This window comes from Acomys minous (assembly GCF_964271855.1).
Source record: "Acomys minous genome assembly, chromosome: 3".
NCBI lineage: Eukaryota > Metazoa > Chordata > Mammalia > Rodentia > Muridae > Acomys > Acomys minous.
This window is the reverse complement of record NC_140485.1, coordinates 113,560,233-113,574,825: the sequence shown is the minus strand read 5'-3', so window position 1 is coordinate 113,574,825 and position 14,593 is coordinate 113,560,233. Positions and strand designations below refer to the sequence as shown.

The 14,593-nt window shown below is 41.9% G+C and overlaps 1 protein-coding gene across 4 annotated transcripts in view; it reads left to right on the top strand.

The window, feature by feature from the left end:
- Positions 1-4,527, top strand: part of ARHGAP18 (Rho GTPase activating protein 18) — a 219,720-nt gene extending 215,193 nt beyond the window's left edge. For all 4 annotated transcript variants that reach the window (XM_084776805.1, XM_084776808.1, XM_084776806.1 and 1 more), the window contains exons 14-15: positions 2,442-2,503; positions 3,039-4,527. In XM_084776805.1, the coding sequence (XP_084632931.1) occupies positions 2,442-2,503; positions 3,039-3,130 (154 nt within the window). In that variant the 3' untranslated portion in view covers positions 3,131-4,527. The remainder of the gene's footprint in view (positions 1-2,441; positions 2,504-3,038) is intronic.
- The last annotated feature ends 10,066 nt before the right edge of the window (positions 4,528-14,593 follow it).

Here is a 14,593-nt window from a genome sequence, read left to right as displayed (position 1 = left end):
TCTGGAGATCTAGATGACTTGAGACCTAGATGACTTGAGACAGGAGCCTCCTACAAGCTCCAAGGACTCACTCAGTTCTGCTCCTCTGCCCTACTTAGACTTTCTGAGCATAACGGCTATGGAGGTGTACGCTGTGTTCAACTGAGACTTTTCGTACTTTGAGTACAACATGAAACATTAGTCTGTGTATTCAAATGCATGCTATTCTGGCTTTGACTTGGGCTGGTGTTTTAAACGATGACATTTTAAGTTACTTTGTGTGCATTTAGATGTACAAGGATGCACGTGCCACAGTGCTTGAGCCAGTTTTCTCCTTCTGCCATGTGAGTTCTGGGTCATTGAGATTGGCAGTAGGAACCTTTTCCTGCTGACCGTCTCCCATGGCCTAGCTTAAAGTATTAATTCTTCATTCCTTCACTCTGGGAAGAGCAGGACAGAATAGCAGCTCCTTACAGTCTTGTGAGAATTGAGTAGCAAAGTGTCCGTTGAGTCCCATTGATGCTTTTCTGGGCCACAGAGGGAGGGAGGTGCTCAATAAAGGTATGTACTGTCTCTCCGCTAACACCTACTTGTGTTTCCCCCACTTATAGTCCACCTGTTTGGGACAGTTAGGAAGTAGCTCACTTTCTCCCATCATTCGCTTTCTAACCATCTCAGCCAAAGCCAAAGCCAATGAGCCATATATACCCAAAGTACAATAAATTGGCCAGTCATCCATCATTCCTTGGTTAAAAAAAATTGATGCCTTTCCATTAGTTATGAATTTGTTGATTTTATATGAAAGCTATCCTGTGCCAAAAAGTTTGTTCAGCTTGGATAAAATAAAAGAACAATATAGACACTTCAGAATCACTCTGAGAGCAATACTGGACTAGATTCCTAAAAAATCAAGTCCTTTACAACATTCCTTTGGGGTTTACAGTCACAGTAACTCTTGGAATCGGAGTGTGACTATTGGTTGGTATACAAGGCAGCAGGTGGAACTTACGTGTCACGGGGTGGACAGTGATGCAGCAGGCACAATGGTGGAGGAAGAAGATGGGATAACCAGAGAACCAGTAACTGCTTAGGAAAGCTGCTGGTAGATAATCAGACTTACCTATTTTCCTCCTACTTACATGATGTATTTCCTAGGATTTAAAAGAATTATTACCGGTATAGGTGTTTTACTTACATGTGTGTCTGTACCATGTGTCTACAATGTCCGTGGAGGCCAAAAGAAGGTGTCTGATCCCCTGGAGTTAACAGTTGGTTATGAGCCACCTTGTGAGTGCTGGGAATCGAACCCTAGTCCTCCAGCAGAACAGTCAGTGCTCTTAACTGCTGAGCCATCTCTCCAGGCCCCAGTCTCTGGTCCTGTTATCAGCAACCAACAAATTCTCTGTCTACCTAATCCACACACTGCAGAGGATTTTATTTTATATTATTTAAAGATTTGTTTATTTATTATTATTTATACCGTGTTCTGCCTGAATGTACACCTGCACACCAGAAGAGGGCATCAGATCACATTATAGATGGCTGTGAGCCACCATGTGCTTGCTGGGAATCGAACTCAGGACCTTTTGAAGGGCAGACAATGCTCTTAGCCTCTGAGCCATCTCTCTAGCCCTCCGCAGAAGACTTTAAAAGCACATCCTTGGACTTCTTTCTAGAAATGTAAAAGTTTGCCTCTAAAGCTTTACAGGTTTCTGAAGTAACTCTTTCATAGAAACCTTAGAAAAATCACTGAATTACATTTTTGTGTATGTGTGATCCTTAACAATTATGGAAAACCTAAAACTGTATAGCTAGGGAGTGGTGGGAGGTCCCCATTCCTGGTCATACTATGTAATTGTGTATCTATGGGCTTAGCCTACAACACCTCCATATGGTACGGGTGGAAATTCTATTTATTGAAGAAGACAAATGTGTGACCAACATACTCAATGGAGTCACAGCTTGAGCGCCTACTTCTGCTCTGTTTGGGTGGATACATCTTCCAAATTTGAGTGACCACCACCTATGCTGCAGGCCTTCACTGCTTGCATTTACTTCGTACACCACTAAGGCTGGCCTCTCACCCCAGTCACACGATGAATGCTAAAGCCCAATGAGAAAACCGAGTCAGCATCTTGGCCCTACTCAGAGCAGATAATCATATTAGTAATCATGTAATTCCAATGTTATATTAACTTGGGTTCTTGGGGTTTACAAATTTAGATACTGATTTATTCTTTTGTCTTCAGATATCTGAATGTACTTATAGAATTTCCAAGTGTGACATTTTTATTACCTGTTGGGCACATTTAACAGATGGGGGAAAATACAAAAAGTGTATAACTGCAGTATGTCTGAGTTATGAATTTGCTATGCTGGCTAGAATCCCCCCAGCCTGTTAAACTGATTTACTTACAAGCTGTTGGATGATGCCACTAACCAGTTTGTTTTGTCTCTGATAGTGGGGTTGCCCAGACACTCAAGAAAGGAGAAGTTTTTCTGTATGAAATTGGAGGGAATATTGGTAAGCACAGTTTCAGTCTATATGTTGATTTGATGTTGCCAGTGTTTGTTATTTGTATCTTTGGAAGAAAAATATTGCTCTATTTGAAAGCAAACATAGCATGCCTTAGACAGTTGCTGGATGGTGTGTGTTTGTTCTGTGGTCTGACCTTCCTGCCTGGGGCCTCTCTCTTTGAGCTCCTCCTGGTTAAATCATCAGTCAACCTTGACCATTGCCTTCACTGTTAGATCTTGGAAAGTAGTATGGTTTCCTAGCTGAATTCAAGACTACTGGTATGTTTAATAAAGGTGAAGCTGATTTTAATGAAGCACTTAAAGCCTACCACAGAAAATACTTTCAGCTTCTTAATTCAATTTCATACACACATTTAGAGACTGACTACCCAACTGACTCTTTTAGTGCCTTGGCTAACTCTTTAAATGTCGGGAGGAACAGGGAAGAGTGGTAAAGATTTTGAAATCTAAGCTTGTGAGCCATTGGGATTAATTTTAAGACTGCGCTCATTGTGTTAACAGAATCCTCATCTCCTTCACAGGGGAACGCTGCCTTGACGACGACACGTACATGAAGGACTTGTACCAACTGAACCCAAACGCTGAGTGGGTCATAAAATCCAAGCCAGTGTAGAAGACTAAGCCGAGGACTAGTGTCATCATTCTTGTTGGGGTCAAGAGTGTAAATAAAAGTAGCAGGTTTCCTAATTCTTCAGCTGTACCCAATTATTACAAAGTGATACCCTCAAGCCTTAAAATTATAGATGTTCTTGTGTCTGCCATAATTGTTAATTATTATTATTATAAAACAAATATTTTTGGAGTAAGAAAAAGGGGGCTTAGTTAGCTGTGGGCTGTTTATACACACTTTAAAATGTGTTCAGATGTGACAGCTTTTTTAAAAAATAGGGCTTTTCTTCTTTCTTTCTTTCTTTCTTTCTTTCTTTCTTTCTTTCTTTCTTTCTTTCTTTCTTTCGTACTAGGTATTGAACCAGAATGACTCATTGTGGGCCTTATGACACCTAGTGATAAGTTCTACTCATAGATTTACCAAGAGAGTTTGGGTTATGTTCTCTCCCCTTTCTTATCTCTTCCTATCTATCTTCCCTCAATAAAATTTGCTTTTTAACCAGAAAGAGATAGTTAATAGCAGGTATGGAAAGCTATGAAGGCAAACCTAACTCAACAGTATTCTTATTACCACAAAATGTTAGTAGTCATAGCGTTGAACAACTATGTCTGAATGACCCAGGCAGTTGTTTTCAGCTGATCTGACATATGTGCACAAAACTGTATCCATCACCAAATCCCAAACTGCAGGAACTTCCAATTATCACCAAAGCATTCAATGTTTAAATACTCAGGGAATATAATATGGATCCACACAGACTATGAACTACCCATGACCACAATGTGAAGAGCGAGATCACTTTGCATACACCACACTCTTGCCTATGGGATCTGAAAAGTCACACATGAAGTTACCTGGCAACATTATAAATATCACAATAGTACACTCTGGAACAATTGGAGAGTGCCTTGTGAAATGGCACCTTCCCACCTCCAGAATGAGTCTTCTGGGTGTGACACTCATTTATGTGAACAAGGTTTTTCCTGTCTGTGGACTTTAAGTATTAATCTGAGTCAATTTGTAAGATGTTGTAAAAAAGTATTATTGCCAGGACTTTTCATGCACAGACCACACTGTGACAAAACATGGACCTCTGCTGTAAATAAGACATGAAATAAGAGCAATGTTCACTGTTGAATAAGGGTAGAGTGTCATTGATAGAAGGGGGCTTGTAAGGATGTGGCACCAATGTGTTGCTAACACTGCTCATAGTTCTTTAAGGGAAGCTGGGCACTGTCAGAAGCTCTTCCTGTCACCAGTTAGGAAGGGAAGAACAGTGAAACACTGGGCACATGGTCACAAGAGCAGCCTGTGGACGACGCTTCAGTAACGCCATGGTGATTCGTGCCATTGCCTTTTTATTTAAAGACATTTTATAATTAAAGGCCTTTTTCTAACAATCTTCTCTTGGAATTATTACTTTTAAAACAGTATGTTCTTGAGTCTACTTTTGTCTTTTTAAATTATTTTAATTAACAATCTATTTTCAATGTAATTAAGTCTCATCTACTCTTTATTGGCTCTATGTTCCTGTGTAGTTTTTAAAGTTTCAGAAGATGGATAACACTGACTTATTTTCTTCTTTAGTTCCAACGCCCCCTTTTTTTCTTTCCTATATTAATGTCTACCTTTTAAGGCTTTTAAAACATTTTATTCTGTTTCTTATTGTAGTAGTATGTTTATTTCCTAGTTAATGATCTTTTAAATTAATGAGTTAGTGCAAATAATGACCAATTCTGAAGAAAAATTATGTGCTTAAAACATTTAGAGATCAGCTGGGCGTGGTGGCGCACACCCTTACTCCCAGCACTCAGGAGGCAAAGGAAGACAGATTTCTGTGAGTTCAAGACCAGCCTGGTCTACAGTGGGAGTCCAAACAAGAGTCTAGAAATGTTTCTAGGACATGTGGCAACTGATTCTCAGCACAAATACTGCCTCCCCATGGAGGATGGCAGGAGATGTCCAGGGTTTGATGTAGAGTCATTCCTAGAACTTATGACCTAAATTCATTGACGCTGAACAGTGCATTTAAATAACATGCACACACACACACACTAGATACAAAATGATGTAATATATATATAATGCATATATATGTATAGCTATCTATTATCTATATATCATATACATACATACATATTTATTTGCTCCTATAGAAGAGAATTTGATATTGGAGAGCCCCAGTTACATGTCCTGTCATTAATTCAAATGCTTTTACTGTGATTGTTTTATTTCGGGTAAATTTTAATTTTCAGTGTACATCTGTTTGGTCATGGAAAAGAAAGAGATGTGGAAACAAACACGTTTGCTTTGAGTCTCAAACATTCAACTCTGCTGGTAGGAAATCTGAGAGGCAGCTCCAGGAAGATGCACCCTGTCCCCCTTCAGTGGGGCTTCCTGCCCTCATCTCCCTGACTTGCTTCCTGCTCTGCCATACAACCCCCTGGCATGATCCTTTCAGGTAATTCTAGTCCTTGTTATTCCTTTTGCTTTCGCTTATACAACTTTTACTTAGCACAGTTATGGAGACTGATACAAATTCCTTGTTGGCCATCCCTGGGAAAAGCCCATTGTCTTCTCAAGTTAGCGGAACTTGTTTACACTTTGTAGTTGTCCTGATTTCCCACCTACTTGTCAGTAGGTGGCAGTATTGGGCAGAGATTCCTTTGAATCCAAAGAAAGAAGTTTTAGATAGGAGCCGGAGTTCATCCATGTTGCTGGGACTTGGTGCCAGGCACCTATAGCACTTAGATGACCACATTGTGAGGCTCTGTTTTAGTTACTTTGAAAGTGTAAGTAATAAGTAACATCAGAGATTTTGTTTGTTTGTGTTTAATGAATTAATCTGCCATAGTCCTTACTCTATTGAATGAAAACATGACAGGTGTATCAGACCCAGAATTAAACTTTCAGTAACATCCATTTAAACAGAACTGTTGTGAGGCAAACCAAGAAGGACAGGGGTGAGGAGCTCAGAATTAGAAGAGCTTTGGGGCCGTTTGTCTTAGTGTACACATGTTTTTTTTTTCATTCAACAAATACTTATTACACACACACACACACACACACACACACACACACACACACACACGTCCAGTAGGCTATGCCCTTGATTCTATTGGATTCACAAGTAATAAATTAAACAAGCATAAATGACTAGAACTACAGAGTATAGTAAAAGGTGGTAAGTACAGTGAGGGCATAAGAGAGATGGACTAGGGCTGGAGGGAAGAGTTTATAACAATGTGAAATGAGGGTTCTCCTTGAATTGTTGACAACTACATAAAGACTCAGAGAAAGAGGGTTTTTCTATATAGATAAGTTTTTGAATGACATTTTAGACAAAGGGAACATTTAGGACCAAGGTCCACCATAGGAATGTGCCTTGTCAACAGTGTGGCTGGAGTGGACTCAGGGCCAGGGAAAGAAAGCAAAGGTCAGAGAGGAAAATGCAAAGGCATTGTTCAAGATCATGAGAGCCTTGGGTTAGGAGCGCGGTGGTTTGTTGTTTGTATCAAAATGGTCAGTAAAAGGGCACTGTTGGCAAACGCTACAGCTGTGAAGCAACGGGACATTGTGGTCATCGCACACAATGAAGGCAGAGCCTGCAGGCTCTCTGGCAGGAGGCGAGACTGCACAAGCCTAAGATTTTTATCTTGGCTGTTAGTAGGGTGGAGTCTGGATAAACTGTGCCCTCGGCTAAGGCCAAGGAAGGGAGTCTGGATTTTATAGAGAAAACTGGGAATAGAGCCCTGGAACCTTCCAGTATTCAAGTCTAGGAAGTGAAAGAAGCAAGGAAGTATCCGAGAGAAGCCCCTTCCTGAAGTAAGATTATAGTGTATGAGAAATCACGGAAAGGCATCAAAATCGTATCAGATTCTCCTTGTAACGCCCATGAGCCAAGCTTGATCGATCATGGGATTTATCTATGTGGAGTCTTTGTTGATCTGACAAATAGCTGAAAATCACAGGGGTGATTAAAGCAGGGCTAAATTCTCATAAGGTATTCTCTCTGCTGCTGCCCATAAAAGCCTAAGAGTGCGGCCAACTAAAGCGGGAAGGGCAGGTGGCGGTTCTGGTCTAGCCAAGGTTTTGAAGTTTATTTAAGTAATGTGTGGTTCTCCTCTTCCCTGGGGGGCTGTTGACAAAGAGGAGCAGAAGATGAGACACGGCCTGGAAGGCCGCAAGCACGATGGAGATCGAACACTCTGGGAACCACCTCAGGAGCTTGTTCAACTTCACTCGGGGAGAACGAAGACTATATACCCCTTGGGGACTGGGCGGGGCTTCCAGGATAGGCGTTCATAATTGGTTGAAATCAGGCATGTTAAAGATGCTTGTTTTGCATCTGGCAGCACGCTCCTATCATATGAGCGGGAGCACAGTACCTAATTATCCTACAGGCACAGGGAGCGAAGAGCTAACAGGAAGCTGTGTCAAGGGTCATATAGCAGATGTAGTTAGGGGCATCTACGTCTAAAGACACTCTCCAGATGGAGTCAGGCAGAGAGCCAGAGGCCCTGCTGGGGAGAGGGAGTCCTACACCTAACACCGAGCTCAGAGTGGCTATCCAGACTGGGAGGACTGTGATCTTAAAGAGCAGGGTCCTTCCAATAGTAATGTTTTGATGAATGGGTGCAGGAGACGATATGGACCATTTTAGTGTGACTTTGAGCTTCATTTTGCTGTTGATAATAATGGGATTGTTCACATTTTAGTAGCTTATTAGAATCCGTCTGTGTCAAGAGCTCAGTACTTACCTGGTAACAGGTAGTCAATAAGTGACAGCATTTTTGTTAGTGGTTGTTATGATTAATATCAGAACTGTACCATAGGAATTCTCACAATACCATGCTGATACTCCACTCTGTTTGCCCTCAACACAAGCAGAGGTGTACCAGACATTATCACCAGATTACAGTAAACAAGAGAATCAGGGAATCGGGTGGCAACTATACTGAGGTTAGTATGGCCCTCCCCCAGGTAATCCTCACAGCACCGCCTTATGAATATTACGTTCCTTCCTACCTAGAAACTTAAGGGCTGCCCTCCTCCCCTTTATCTTGCTCCAGGATATAGGGGAAAAGCCAAACTATCTCACTGGAAGTCTGAGTACCACATCTTCTTTGTTGGACAGAACATCTTCTCTACTTCAGGGTTCTCTTCCATGATGTCAGACCCAGAAGCCCATGGACAAAGCAAGTCTATGTCATTTAGATTTTTGGACTTGCTGTGCCAAGGGTGACACTTGGCATCTTGTGTAGCCGCCCCCATTGACTAAGATCCTAATATATTATCCTGGCTTTTTGGGGATGATGCTCTCTGTGGTAGTTTGAATAGCTTTGGGCCCTATAGATATCTGAATGTTTGGCCATAGGGAATGACACTATTAGGAGGTGTGGCCTTACTGTTGAAGGAAGTATGTCCCTGTGGTGGCAGGCTTTGAGGTCTCCTAAGCTCAAGCTACGCCCAGTGTGGAATTCCAAGCTCCTCCTGGCTGCTTTTGGAACCCTTGGCTCCTCCAGCACCACGTCTGCCTGCACACTGCCATGCTTCCTACCATGAGAACAATGGACTAAACCTCTGAACTGCAAGCCAGCCCCCATTAAATGTTTACCATTATAAGAGTGGCCTTGGTCATGGTTTCTCTTCATAGCAATGAAACCCTAACTAAGACGGTCTCTCAAGTTTCATACTTAAGACCTATCACACAGACATCATATCCCTTTGACTGACTGTTCTCTTGTCCTGGAATCTGGAGTGTCATCACTTTGTCTCTTCACTTGAGATCGTTGAGTAGAGCAGCCTGCTTCTAGTCCAGAGGGTTTCATAGGAAACCTTTTCCCCATTGTAACCATGTTAACTCCTGAAAAGTTCTTTGGAGGGACTCCTGGGCTATTTTCACATACGTATTAATGAAAGCAACTGGTGCCAGGAAAGATACTTGAGGTGTTTGTACATGTGGCCAAGACACTGGCTTTGTCTAGCAAGCCTTTCATCCTAAGCTTTCAAGTCTATATTTCCCAACCAAAGCAGCTCAGATATACTTCAGAGAAAGACTCCACTCCTGCTCTCTACCATGCATGTCAACCCCTCACCTCATCCCAGCTATTCAGCACTGTCTTATTGCATCTCCTATAACCTTTACAGAATGATAGTTTTCGTATTCTCTCCACCTTAGGTCATCTTCCCTTCCAACCAGGAGCCACTGAGAACAAGGCACAGCCCTTAAAGGGAGGCTTATAAGGAGAATAGCCCAGGCATAATTCTTAGAAGTTAATCAGTTACATTTTTTTCCCCACTTCCCTGTACCCATGCTACAAGTACCAAAAGGTGACCACTGGACCATTCCTTGTGCCTTCACAGCTCTCAGGTGGGGGGGGGGGCAGGAGGGGGGCTTGGGTACTGTACCTTTGCCTGCTTGCCATCATCTAGTTTGGCAGAAAAGCCCAAGAACACAAGTCAGTTATAGATAGTACATTTCCTCTGCTACAAGCATCTTGAAACACGTCCTAGGTCACGCTTCATTTGTTCTCATGGCTAACTTTATGCTGAGCGGAAAACACCGCCATGCTTGATTTCATTTGCTTATTTATTTTGGTCCCTAGAATTGAATTCAGAGCCTTGTACATGTTAGGCAAATGTTATTCTGCTAAGCAACATCCCTAGCATGTTTTATGATCTCATTCATTTGTTTGCTTGTTACTTTGAGACAGGTCTTACTATGTATTTCAAGCTGTTTTGCGCTCAGGATTTCAAGCATGAAGAATTAAGGAATTATTAGGTATTCTAGATAATGCCTTAAGGTACTGAATTCGCTAGACAGTATTACAAACAATGTTACCAGTTAAGAAAGAAATACGGCCATCATGGTCCCTTCTCCTGCTCTTTTCTTCCTCCATACATTTTGATGCTTACTATATATTATATGGTGGTAATATAAAAGGCAACTGTGTGGTACATTTCCACAGGGAAATTACACATAGGCTTGGGGGTTGGGGCTGTAGGGAATGCATTCTTTACGTATAGACTCCAATTTGATGAAGGCAGATAAGTGTACAACTAACTAGCTGCAGGATGAAATACAGTGAGAGCATAAAGAGGACGGTAGTAGCTGGGTGAGCCATAACAGAGGCATGACTGTACAGCTGTAATACTGAAGATCAGATCAGGTCCCCAAGAATGGGGATAAGGTTTGTCAAGGCTGTTTAGGGGAGGATATTCTTCGATTTTTGCATAGGGAATACCATCTGAAAATAGGTTTGCACAAACCTCCTAACATTTGAACGGTCTGTATCTCTGCATTTAGTTAATTCAAGATTTTTGAGGAAGCTGTCCTCTGTAGAACAGTACTTGAAGTGAATTAAGTGATATCTCTTGTAGCCCTGCCTGTGTAGCTGGGGATGACTCTGGATCCCAAATCCTCTTGTCTCCACCTCCCACGTGCCGAAATTGCGTGTGTGTACTGCTGTCCTGGGCTCATGTGGTGCTGGTGAAACAAGGCTTTGCTCCTGCTAGACAAGCACTCTCCCAAGTAAATTACACACACACACACACACACACACACACACACACACACACACACAAATAATTAACTATTGAAGAAAACTGTGCCAAACATGAAAACATTCTCCAAGGTTTTGCCAAACCTTAAGAGAGATCACTTGTTTACACTGTACTTTTATGACATTTTAAGTTTAAGTATCTTTCCAAGTTTAAATTAAATGATTTTAAAAAGATGCTTATTTTCACATTGGTCTTTAGTATGGGCAGATCACACAGATGTGCTAAGGCATATTCCATGTTAGCAACTCTCTCTGCCAGGGACAAAGAGCACAGTGGAGAACGGGCCAGAGAGAGAGAGACGAACAAAATTGAAATATGTATGAAAACCCACAAGGAAACATAGTACTTTGTAAGCAAATTAAAAATAATAAAAATTTAAAGAATCCTTTATTGGAGACACCTACTTTCACTGTTGTCAGTATCCCTATATTATACTAAGAATTATTACTTGGCTCACTTTACTGGTTGGTATTTTGTCATCCTGGCAGGATCCAGAATCAGTGAGATGAGCCTATGGGCATGTCTGCAATATGAGCCACTGAACTCATAACTGTGGTTATAGAAAGTGCTATTCTACATGTCAGTGTCTACTATAGAAATATACAGTATAACTATGCTAGAGAAGCAACCAAAGTCTCCATGATGTATGAGTGTGTAACGGGCATATGGTACAGACAGACAACAGATATTACTCAGCCTGGAAAAAGAATGAATTCTATCTCTATGGCAATATGGATAGAGGTAGAGGTCTGTAGGTTTCGAATTTCTACACCTGCTTTATTTAAGGCTCTTTTTCTTCTTTAATATTTAAAAAATTATTTTTACATATACATTTATATTATTACACATATATACAATAAACTACCTACAGCAGGAAGAATCACGAAACAATCAGGAATTATATAAATGTTACATTCATAGTGTTTTGGCTATTTGTATTTGGCAACCAACCTTGAAGAAAAACATCTTTCCTATCTTGGTGTGTCTAAAATTCTGAATGTAAATCAATGTCATACTTCATCTCTATCAACTTAAAACATCTATCTAGACCTGCTGGAAGTTCTTTTGTTGTGTTGTTTTTATGTTATAGAGGAGTTTATTAAATGAATATGGGGGGAAAGGAAAAGGGAGAGGGGTATGAAAGAGAGAGGGAGGGAGGAAGAGGAAGGAGGAGGAGGAGGAAGAAGAAGAGGGGGAGGAGGAGGGGCCAAACTTTATTTTTAGTGCCTGTTGAACAGACAAACTCACTCAGCTGCCTTTCTCCTAGCAGAATGTTACAACTTTGAAATTCTGATCACCTAAGCAGCCAGAAGCATTCAGCCTACTCCTTCTGCCTGACAGAGCTAAGCAATCTGGCACCAGGCTGCATGTGGGAAGGGTTGTAATCTTTGTCCCAGGTGAAAGCAGTCTTGGCGGGTTTTGCCCCTTGGAAACACCATGGATACGTTGTGATAGACTGGATGGAGCCATCCTGGGTCTGAAATTCAGGACAGGGGAGCTCTGGCTGGGCTATTGTGTTTCTAATCGAACATCTATTGGGGAAGGGAGGGGAGGGATCCTGACCCAGACTGGCCATTACATGCCAAGAGCCCAAAAGAGACACAGGCGGAGGAGAGAGGACAAGGCTACAGTTTTTTAAAACAAGATTACACGTGGATTTGGGGAGACCAGCGTATAGGCCAGAGACACCTGGAGATCCATCCTGCGGATCAGACACTGGAAGGTTTATTCTTGTTTCCCCTTAACCCTTTTTCCTCTCTTGTATAGGATAGTTAGGTTGTATAATAAAGTCTAATTGTTAAGAAACAGGGCCAACAGCTGCATTGCTGGTGGACAGGTTACAGGTTGCAAGCATTGTCTTAAGTCGTTCTAGGTAGAAACATCAGAGGCTCGCTGGATTGTGGTTCTCAGCTTCCCTACTGCTGACATTACAGGCGTGGACCACCACAGCTAGCCACACAGAAGAGCTCCCAGTAAAGGGCTTGTGACTGCCTAAGGGAAGGGATGCCCTTTTCCTCACTCAGAAAGAGAACTATTTCTAATCATTTAGGGCTCCCAAACACTTCAACCTCACTTCTAGCCCACCAACCAGAGGAAGGGGAGAAAGAATGTTAACAGGAAAAAAGGATTGTGGACCTGTTTAGACGTAGTTCCTTAGGCCAATAACATGCTGCATTGTCAAGATACCAGCAGTCCAGTCCAATAGCCAACACCAAAGAGCCACACGAATCCACAGCGGTGGCGCAATCCAGAAGAAACCATAAGGTTTCACCAATTTTAAGTCAATGGAAGTGGCTGCAGTGGAAGAGGCCAGAATCAGCTGGAGTATCATGAAAAGTTCTCTGAGACGTTTCTTTCTGCGAAGCAACAACCAGCAAAGACCAGCAAAAACCAGCAAAGTGTTGCACGGCAGGGTAGCAATGCAAAAGCCCTCTCCCACTGTCTGTGGGGTTCTGTTTATACCCTTCCAAACATCACATGCCCTCTCATGTCTGCTCCAACCAAACATCCCATGCCTTCTCACAAGACCTCTTCCAGAAAAACATCACGTGACACAACTTAATCCTTAAAGAAACCAGAAACTTCCACTTCAGAGGTCACTATGTTAAGTGTAATAACTCAAGCATAAAAAGAGAAATGCCCCCGTGTCCTTGTTTTGGGAAACTAAGAAGTTTCAAAGAATGAATGGAAACGTGGTTGCTCACTAGAGACTACAACACCCTAGTCACAGAAGGAGAAGTTATATAAGGAAAACCAAGGAGATGGAAGGAGCTGGCTCCTTTCTTCTATGGCACAGTGGGGTAAATATTATCAGCAACAATTGATGACCTCCTGTAAAATAACTATGCCGTATGAAAGCATACAGCACACCAAAATCATTAGTGATGAGCCAGGAGTGATTTTTACTCTGTTTGATCATTCTACATTATACACATGTGTGAAATTGCCATATGGAACTCATAAATACACAGAACAGATTATCTTAAAAGGAAAGGAATACTTGGTGGTACATGTATTTTTATGCTCTTGATGAAGAGCTAGTTTGGACTGGTGTGATTGGACAAAGGAGTTTGGTCTAATGGTAATCAGAGAATTTCCAAGAGGACCCCATTTTACCAGATTTTTTTTTTCTGCAAATCTTCATCAGCCCTTACAGATGCTGATATTCTTTTTCTTTGCATGTACTGAGTGACTCTCCTCAGTGAGGGTCTTATGACATGGTGTGTAGGCAAGTCTAGGAATTCTTTTACACTCTACTGTAATGGACGAAAGTGAACCAGCATCAGAACAGTAAAGAGGGACACTGAGGTTCCAGCTGCCATCCCAGCTCCATTCTATGTGTGAGTCAGGGCTGTATCAGAGCTGGGTGTGAGGGACAGAGCAGGGACCATAGCTATCACATCACTTTTCACTGCAGTGTGTCAGCCTGTAATGCTGCTAAGCTGAAAACACGTTTCAGCCCCTTCATTGCTTCAGGAGTCATCTAAGGAAGTCTCTACTATCTCATGGGCCCACTGCTCCCATTGTACTAGTAAGTACACAGTGAGCACCTCGATGTTGTCTCTTCCACACCTACCTGAGCTGCTAGTGTTCCCACTCTTGCACAGCCCACAAAGACAGAAGGTTTCTCTGACTCTGCCACAGTATTCAGTGAGCCTAGTCATTGATTGTAGCCAAGCAACTTGTGGGGAGACTATATTGACATGCCTAGCAAGAAATGAAGCCAAGACACCACACCTGTAGGGAAGAGCTGCCTATTAATGCCATCACTCAAAAAGGACAATTCTAACTGATTTAGCAGATGTGTAAATCTGAACATAATACAAGAAAGGGTGAAAACAAGGGAACAGGATGCCTCGAAAGAATACAAATAATACTCCAGCAACAAATCCCAAAGCA